Source organism: Oncorhynchus clarkii, chromosome 2, assembly GCF_045791955.1.
Source record: "Oncorhynchus clarkii lewisi isolate Uvic-CL-2024 chromosome 2, UVic_Ocla_1.0, whole genome shotgun sequence".
NCBI classification, from domain to species: domain Eukaryota; kingdom Metazoa; phylum Chordata; class Actinopteri; order Salmoniformes; family Salmonidae; genus Oncorhynchus; species Oncorhynchus clarkii.
In genome coordinates this window covers 85,096,063-85,106,287 of record NC_092148.1, presented here as the reverse complement: position 1 = coordinate 85,106,287, position 10,225 = coordinate 85,096,063, and the positions used below count along the sequence as shown (strand labels likewise).

Here is a 10,225-nt window from a genome sequence, read left to right as displayed (position 1 = left end):
CCTTCAAGTTCGATTGGTTCCGCTGGTGTACAGCAATCTTTAAATCATACCACAGATTCTCAATTGGATTGAGGTCTGGGCTTTGACTAGGCCATTCCAAGACATTTAAATGTTTCCCCTTAAACCACTCAAGTGTTGCTTTATCAGTATGTTTAGGGTCATTGTCCTGCTGGAAGGTGAACCTCCGTCCCAGTCTCAAATCTCTTGAAGACTGAAACAGGTTTCCCTCAAGAATTTCCCTGTATTTAGCTCCATCCATAATTTCTTCAATTCCGACCAGTTTCCCAGTCCCTGACCAGTTTCCCAGACAAGCAACCCCACAGCATGATGCTGCCACCACCATGCTTCACTGTGGGGATGATGTTCTTGGGGTGATGAGAGTGTTAGGTTTGCGCCAGACATAGCATTTTCCTTGATGGCCAAAAAGCTCAATTTGAGTCTCATCTAACCAGAGTACCTTCTTCCATTTGTTTGGGGAGTCTCCCACGTGCCTTTTGGTTAACACCACACGTTTGCTTATTTTTTTCATTAAGCAATGGCTTTTTTTCTTGCCACTCTTCCATAAAGCCCAGCTCTGTGGAGCGTACAGCTTACTCCAATCTCCGCTGTGGAGCTTTGCAGCTCCTTCAGGGTTATCTTTGGTCTGTTTGTTGCCTCTCTGATTAATGCCCTCCTTGCCTGGTCAGTGAGTTTTGGTGGGTGGCCCTCTCTTGGCAGGTTTGTTGTGGTGCATATTCTTTCCATTTTTTAAATAATGGATTTAATGGTGCTCCGTGGCATGTTCAAAGTTTCAGATTTTTTTTTATAACCCAACCCTGATCTGTACTTCTCCACAACTTTGTCCGTGACCTGTTTGGAGAGCTCCTTGGTCTTCATGGTGTCGCTTGCTTGGTGGTGCCCCTTAGTGGTGTTGCAGACTCTGGGGCCTTTTAGAACAGATGTATATATACTGAGATCATGTGACAAATCATGTGATACTTAGATTGCACACAGGTGGACTTTATTTAACTAATTATGTGACTTCTGAAGGTAATTGGTTGCACCAGATCATATTTAGGGCACCGTGGATGTCGATCAAGGCAGCTCTCCACACCTCTCTTATTCAGAGGGGTTGGGTTAAATGTGGAAGACACATTTCAGTTGAATGCATTCAGTTGTACAACTGACTAGGTATCCCCTCCCCCTTTCCCTATACAACTGACTAGGTAACCCCTTTCCCTTCACTATTCTGGCTTGCCAAGTGATATTTAATTCTTATTGGAATCCAGCCAGAGTTAGGATATCCAACAAGTGGAATGTTTTATCACCCGCAATCTGCATTCAGAATGACTGCCAGGGTAGGGAAGACTGAATACTGAGACTACCTCAATCATCTAAACTGGAACAACCATCTCAGTAACGGATGCAATAAGTCCAACTAATAACAGATTGGATTAGTTTGGAAAATTGTATGCTATATTTCTTGTGTAGCATAAAATGTATCAATCAATCAATGTACATGCAAAAACACAGATATTATAACAAACCATTCTTAAAATCACCCTTCAATAGAGCATTCTGGGAATCATGATATTTAGTTCTATGTAGAACCCTTCTTGTCTTCCAAAGAATTGCCTTTGTTTTCCAAAAAGGGTTCTTCAGATCAAAACAGTCCTCGGTAGAATTCAATACTTCCGCAAATAACCCTTTTTGAAGCTTTTTTTCTAAGAGTGTATGACTGTGATGTGTGTTTGTCCCACCCAGATATCTGAACTAAATGTAAGTGGCTCTGGATAGGAGTGTCTGATAAATGACTCAAATGTAAATGCAACCACCTATTGTGGAAAATCATAGTACCATTTTACAAAAAGGCTTGTTCGTCAGTGTCAATGATTATAAACAACCAGACATTGAAAAGAACGTAGCTTCTCCATAAAACTATAAAAAACAACTTGTGTGCTGAAATGTATCCACCTGCTTTTCAAAAAGAAACCCATTGTATTCTAGTACAGTATATCCCTTCCTTAATCCATTGCTCAGGTGTTTTCACTTTGCATGTGTGTATGCGTGCCTGTTTCTGTGCATGAGTGCACGCATGTGTGTGTGTGCCTGTAGGTGCGCCTCCGCACGTGTGTGCATGTGTGATGGTGTGTATAATTGTCTCTACAGACAAGGTGCCATGTCACAGCTGAGAGAGATGATACAGTACTATGTTGGTACAGATGTAATTCCATAAGACTAGGGAACATTGTTACGCAACCGGGCCCGTCGATGGCAGAATGAACAGGTGTACCTAATGTACTATTCGTCTTTGCCTCGGTCACTCACAAATCTACATAAATGATTCATATAATGACAAGGGAAAAAGTACACATATATATTTGTCAGAGAGGATGCCCTCGGGCGGCTTATGTGTGTAGGGGGAAGCTGTATGTGTGTGTGTCTACATGTGTGAGTGTGTACGTGTGTGTATGTGTGTGCGTGCGTGCAACCACGTGTGTGAGAGCGCCTCGGCAACCACTCTTTGCTGAGAGCCATTAGAGGGCCATCAGTGTAGATTGTCATACAGCCTGATGCTCACACACTGACAATAGAATCTGCTAAGCTACCAACACACACTTCATCATCCTCACTAACTCCCCCTTCCTAACCCAAACACACACACACCCTCACGCTCTGTCTCTCAAACTTAACACACACTTACTCATAGTCTCTTCAACTCAACACTAAGGCAGGCACTCAGCTATATTACGGCACGGAAACAAAACATGAAGCAGACTACATTTCCTGTGGAAAACCGTCCTCATGTTGGAGACAAGCAGCTTGATGTTGTCACCCACATGTTTATTTTCCAAGCTATAGCATACACTATGTGACATACATAGTGTATAGAATGACCAATGGTGTCATTCTAAACCATATGATGTGCTCTGTGATAAGACCACAATTTAACTGACATACATTTATGAATTCCAAAAAATGATGAACATCACGAGTATTTCAATATCGACCTTTTTTAGCTTTTGCCCCATGACCGTATTACGTTACAAAACATCTTATTAACAAGGGGAATTCATAAAGAAATGTTAGCAAAATTCTTATGAATTTTTATTTATTTAAAAGGTGAACACTTACATCTCCCATCTCTCACTTTATAAATACTTTATTCGTAACTCAACTTGTGCTTACAGACTCACACACAGCACCACTCTCTCTCAACCACGCATGCTCATGTACACACACTAACTCACCTCACTAACTCACCCTCTCTAAACAAAACACACACACACGTGCATACTCACAGGTCAAAGCGGAGATTCTGCCTCTCCTCAAAGAAGTAGTCCAGGAGGAATTTACGGACAAAGTCTGGGTTCAGTGTGTTGTCTATCACCTCTGTCCGACTAAACTAGAATGAAAGAGAGAAGGAGGAACAGAAACTGGTTTGTATTGATTTAAAATTAGTGAGGCAATACTCACAGAGCCTTGGACCCTCTCCCCCCTCACCTCAACTCACCTCTCTCCATTCCCTGTTGGAGATTCCTTGAGTGTACAGCACACAAACTGTCAAGAGAAGAGGAAGAAAACAAAAGGAAAAGCCTGTGTAAAATAGCAGTTAAAACACAGAGGAAACAGCAGTTAAAACAGCAGTTAAAACACAGAGGAAACAGCAGTTAAAACACAGAGGAAACAGCAGTTAAAACACAGAGGAAACAGCAGGTAAAACACAGAGGAAACAGCAGTAAAAACACAGAGGAAACAGCAGTTAAAACACAGAGGAAACAGCAGTAAAAACACAGAGGAAACAGCAGTAAAAACAGAGGAAACAGCAGATAAAACACAGAGGAAACAGCAGTAAAAACACAGAGGAAACAGCAGTTAAAACACAGAGGAAACAGCAGTTAAAAGACAGAGGAAACAGCAGTAAAAACACAGAGGAAACAGCAGGTAAAACACAGAGGAAACAGCAGGTAAAACACAGAGGAAACAGCAGTAAAAACACAGAGGAAACAGCAGTTAAAACACAGGGGAAACGGCAGTTAAAACACAGAGGAAACAGCAGTTCAAACAGCAGTTAAAACACAGAGGAAACAGCAGTTAAAACACAGAGGAAACAGCAGTTAAAACACAGAGGAAACAGCAGGTAAAACACAGAGGAAACAGCAGTAAAAACACAGAGGAAACAGCAGTTAAAACACAGAGGAAACAGCAGTAAAAAAAACACAGAGGAAACAGCAGTAAAAACACAGAGGAAACAGCAGTTAAAACACAGAGGAAACAGCAGTAAAAACACAGAGGAAACAGCAGTTAAAACACAGAGGAAACAGCAGTTAAAACACAGAGGAAACAGCAGTAAAAACACAGAGGAAACAGCAGGTAAAACACAGAGGAAACAGCAGGTAAAACACAGAGGAAACAGCAGTAAAAACACAGAGGAAACAGCAGTTAAAACACAGGGGAAACGGCAGTTAAAACACAGAGGAAACAGCAGTTCAAACACAGAGGAAACAGCAGTTAAAACACAGGGGAAACAGCAGTAAAAACACAGGGGAAACACGGCATAAGAAATCCTGGAAGATAACTAGGCTATGACATCATGAGAGGAAAGCTCTGTTCCTAATTAATGTAAATGTCAGTGTAACTCTGCCACCCAGGCAGCAATGAAGATTTTTCGAAGAGAAAGGACGAAAAAAAGGAACCGAGTTGAAAGTGCTAAAATGCTAAGGCAGTGTTTCTGAATCCTGGTCCTGGTGACCCAAGGGGTGCCCATTTTAGATATTTCCCGAGCACTAACAAAGTATCAGACTCGTAATCAAGCCTTTGATGAGAATCAGTTGTGTAAGTTCTAGGGCAAAAACTGAAATGTGCACGCCTTAGGGAAACACCCTGCTAAGGGGAATCCACTCTCACGTGAATTTATACAAGAATACATATCTCTCTGGGAAGAAGAAGGGCTGGGGTGTATGTTTCAAGATTAACGACTCATGGTGTGATTGTGATAACATACAGAAACTCAAGTCCTTTTGTTCACCCGACATAGAATACCTCACAATCAAATGTCGTCTGTATTATCTCCCAAGATAATTCTCTTTGGTTATAGTTACAGCCGTGTATATTCCCCCTCAAGCCGATACCATAACGGCCCTCAAAGAACTTCACTGGACATTATGCAAACTGGAAACCACATATCCTGAGGCCGCATGTATTGTAGCTGGGGATTTTAACAAAGCAATTTTGAGAAAAAGGATGCCAAAGTTCTATCAAAATATTGACTGTAGTACTTGACCACTGCTACTCCAACTTCCGGGATGCCTATAAGGTCCTCCCCCGCCCTCCTTTCGGCAAATCTGACCATGACTCCATTGTACTCATCCCTTCCTACAGGCAGAAACTCAAACAGGAAGTACCCATGCTAAGGACTATTCAACGCTGGTCTGACCAATCGGAATCCATGCTTCAAGATTGTTCTGATCTCGAAGACTGGGATATGTTCCGGTAGTCTCCAATAATAACATTGAAGACTATACTGATACTGTGACTGAGTTTATCAGGAAGTGTATAGGAGACGTTGTACCCACTGTGACTATTAAAACCTATCCTAACCAGAAACCATGGATAGATGGCAGCATTCGAGGAAAACTGAAAGCGCGAACCACCCCATTTAACCATGGCAAAGAGACTGTGAATATGGCAGAATGTAAACAGTGTAGTTATTCCCTCCCTAAGGCAATCAAACAGGCAAAACATCAGTATAGAGACAAAGTGGAGTCGCAATTCAACGGCTCAGACACAAGACGTATGTTGCAGGGTCTACAGTCAATCACGGACTACAAATGGAAAACCAGCCACGTCACGGACACTGACGTCTTGCTTCGGGACAAGCTAAACACCTTCTTCGCCCACTTTGAGGATAACACAGTGCCACCGACGCAGCCTGCTACCAAGGACTGTGGGCTCTCCTTCTCCGTGGCCAACGTGAGTAAGACATTTAAGTGTGTTTACCCTTGCAAGGCTGTCGTCCCAGACAGCAACTCTAGCCGCATCCTCAGAGCATGCGCAGACCAGCTGGTTGGAGTGTTTACGGACATATTCAATCTCTCCCTATCCCAGTTTGCTGTCCCACATGCTTCAAGATGTCCACCATTGTTCCTGTACCCAAGAAAGCAAAGGTAACTGAACTAAATGACTATAGCACCGTAGCACTCACTTCTGTCATCATGAAGTTCTTTGAGAGGCTAGTTAAGGATCATATAACCTCTACCTGACACCCTAGACCCACTTCAATTTGCTTACCGACCCCAATAGACCCACAGACGATGCAATCGCCATCGCACTACAAAGAGAAATACCTATGTCAGAATGCGGTTCATTGACTATAGCTCAGCATTCAACACCTTCCAAGCTCATCATTAAGCTTGAGGCCCTGGGTCTGAACCCCAACCCAGACCTTTACAAGAGCATGAAATTGACTGTTGGACCTATCATACGGTTGATGGCTTATACACCCAAATATATGGACCAAAATAAACAGCTATGAATGTATTTTGTTTAAAAATACACACACACGCACAGATTTAGATTCCCAAAACCATCTGTTTTAATACAGTCTGGCGCAAACTACTGTAATCTGAGCCAATTCCCTCTACGGAGAGGGGTGTTAAAATGTTCATATCAAAATACACCTCATCAGAATCAGAGGGGTCAGAGCCCCCATTCCACCTGACTGACCGTGATCACTTCCCTTGAGAGGGCTTCAGTGGCCTCTGTCCATAGAATCAACAAGAGTGATTCTACTCTGCCCGCCCTCACTAGCTCTGTATGTATGCTAGCGTAAAGAGCTCTGGAGAAATGCCCATTCTCTAGTAGTTACCTCAGTGGCCAGGGCATGCATGTTTTCGTGGTCAAATAGGGTTCCAGCTGGCTGTTGTGGTTATTATTTGTGTATGTAGTGTAATGTAGTGTAATATACTGTAATGTACTGTCATGTAACGTCATGTAATGCAGTTGAGTTCAGCTGTCTGAATGTGGCTGAAATAGTCAAATCCACTCATTTGATGGGGTCTCCGAATACTTTTGGCCATATAGTGTATGTCTTCCAATGGTGTGAATGCTGTCTACATCTGAAGATTATCCCTTTTCACTAAACGCTTGGAGGTAAGGACAACAGCAGTGGTGTGGCCTAGTGGATATCACATATTATTGTTATCTACATAGCGCATTGATGTGAATCACACTGCTGCTCTCTCATTTAGCTATTTGTGCCTTACATAATGTGGTAGTTTAAGCTGCCTATCAATCATTGTTTCTGCATCCAGTGGACAGTCAGTGACAAAATGCGCTCTTGCAACAGCTGCATAGTGCGGAGCCCAGTCTATGGAATAACATTTTGAGGGAGTTCCTCCCTTCTAATCTCCATGGTATTGTGGTCCATACTGTCAACAACAAGTTACATTTAAGAAGAACACGAGAGAGGCTTTTATTGCTCAATCTAATTCCTGCTGATAAAAAAAACGGACATCACATGCTCAAACTTGCGCACTTTTGATGTACTTAAACAGCTGCAAATTATGGAGGTATCAAAGTTCCACCAACAAAAACTTAAACAATAGTCCTATAGCAAATGCAGGTTACGGCATATATTTTTCTAATTAAAAATAGCACTTTTCGGTAGTGCTCAAAATATTTCATTCCATGAGAGCAGCATTTATTTTTCAACTGGAAGCAATGAGCCCAATCAGTTGTCCATGACAACAAAATCATCAACAGAGTAGGCTAACACAGTGAGCTCCAAAAATATCAGGACAGTGGCCCCTTGACTTTTTCCACATTTTGATACGCTACAGCCTTGTTTTAAAATGGATAAAAACAAAACAAATCCTCATCAATCTACACACAATACCCCATAATGACAAAGCAAAAACACGTTTTTATAAAAATAGCACATTTACATAAGTATTCAGACCCTTTACTCAGTACTATGTTGAAGCACCTTTGACAGCGATTACAGCCTCTAGTCTTCTTGGGTTTGACGCGTCAAGCTTGGCACACCTGTATTTGGAGAGTTTCTCCCATTTTTCTCTGCAGATCCTCTCAAGCTCTGTCAGGTTGGATGGGGACTGTCCCTGCACAGCTATTTCCAGGTCTCTCCAGAGATGTTCGATCGGGTTCCAGGCTCTGGCTGGGCCACTCCAGGACATTCAGAGACTTGTCCCGAAGCCCCTCCTGCGTTATCTTGGCTGTGTGCTTAGGGTCGTTGTCCTGTTGGAAGGTGAAACTTCGCCCTAGTCTGAGATCATGAGCAATCTGGAGAAGGTTTTCATCAAGGATCTCTCTGTACTTTGCTCCATTCATCTTTCCCTCAATCCTGACTAGTCTCCTAGTCCCTGCCACTAAAAAACATCCCCACAGCATGATGCTGCCACCACCATGCTTCACAGTAGGGATGGTGCCAGGTTTCCTCCAGATGTGACACTTGGCATTCAGGCCAAAGAGTTCAATCTTGGTTTCATCAGACCAGAGAATCTTGTGGTCTTAGAGTACTTTAGGGGTCCTTTGGCAAATTCTAAGAGGGCTGTCATGTACCTTTTACTGAGGAGTGGCTTCCGTCTGGCCACTCTACCATAAAGACCTGATTGGTGGTGTGCTGCAGAGATGTTGGTCCTTCTGGAAGGTTCTCTCATCTCCACAGTAGAACTATGGAGCCCTGTCAGTGATCATTGGGTTCTTGGTCACCTCCCTGACCAAGGCCCTTCTCCACCGATTGCTCAGTTTGGCCAGGCGGCCAGCTCTAGGAAGAGTCTTGGTGGTTCCAAACTTCTTACATTTAAGAATGATGGAGGCCATTATATTATTGGGGACCTTCAATGCTGCAAAAATGTTTTGGTACCCTTGTCCAGATCTGTTTCTCGACACAATCTTGTCTCAGAACTCTACAGACAATTCCTTCGACTCATGGCTTGGTTTTTGCTCTGACATGCACTGTCATCTGTAGGACCTTATATAGACAGGTGTGTGCCTTTAAAAATCATGTCCAATTAATTGAATTTACCACAGGTGGACTCCAATAAAATTGTTGAAACAGCTCAAGGATGATCAATGTAAACAGGACACAGCTGAGCTAAATTTAGAGTCTCACAGCAAAGGGTCTGAATACCTACATTTTATTTTGAATATATTTGAAAAAAAATCAAAAAACCTGTTTTGGCTTTGTCATTATGGGGTATTGGGTATAGATTGATGGGGAACATTTTTTATTTAATACATTTGACAATAAGTCTGTGACGTAACAAAATGTGGAAAAAGTAAAGGGTTCTGGATACTTTCCGAAGGCACTGTAGTTAAAACTACATACCTGCATACAAAAGAAAATACATTTGTAGAGCACAAATATGTCCTGCCAATCATCGCCTCTTTCTACAACAGACACACAATACAAAGGACTGGGTTCAGTCAAGGAGCTAACCATCGTTTGCACATACAATACGTTAGCTAGCTAGTAACCACATGTTGAATTCAGAACTCTAAATAAACTCTAAATATCTAAATATCCAACATTTTTCATGAACAAAACACTGTGTCATGACTTTGTGATTAAAGGTATCTAACTTTTCTGAAGATGACAGAAAAAGCGTCCCTACCTCTCATAGTGCATCAGAATGGTTTGAGCATGAGCAGATAGGGCAAAACGCAAGTACACATTCCCCTATTCCCAGGATGCCGGCATGCATAATAACAAATCAGCATACTATATTAATATATGAACCTGGTGAAATTCACAAAGTATTTTATCAAATGTTACACTACCGGGATTACGGGGTAATCCTGAATGAATTGTGAATAACGATGAGTGAGAAAGTATCAAAAATATCAAAAATATCACCCCCCCCCAAAAAAACAAAAATGCTGACCTCCCCTGATATTGTAATGACGAGAGGTTAGCATGTCTTGGGGGTATGATATTAGTGGGTCTGTAACTTTCTCACTCAAGACTACATAACCAACCCATGAAGTAAAATGCAACATCCATTCATGGCCAGCTATGTAAACTCTAACATTGATTTATATGGTATTATAAACTGGGTGGTTCGAGCCCTGAATGCTGATTGGCTGAAGGCCGTGGTATATTAGACTGTATACCATGGTTATGACAAAACATGAATTTGTAATGCTCTAATTAGGTTGGTAAGCAGTTTATAATAGCAATAAGGCACCTCGGGGTTTGTGGTATATGGCCAATATACCACGGCTA

General features: G+C 42.1%; 1 protein-coding gene across 2 annotated transcripts in view; it reads right to left on the bottom strand.

The window, feature by feature from the left end:
* LOC139375207 (copine-8-like) overlaps window positions 1-10,225 on the bottom strand; it is an 80,676-nt gene that overhangs the window by 52,953 nt on the left and 17,498 nt on the right. For both annotated transcript variants that reach the window (XM_071116794.1, XM_071116803.1), the window contains exons 3-4: window positions 3,494-3,540; window positions 3,282-3,385 (exon numbers count right to left, since the gene is read on the bottom strand). In XM_071116794.1, the coding sequence (XP_070972895.1) occupies window positions 3,282-3,385; window positions 3,494-3,540 (151 nt within the window). The remainder of the gene's footprint in view (window positions 1-3,281; window positions 3,386-3,493; window positions 3,541-10,225) is intronic.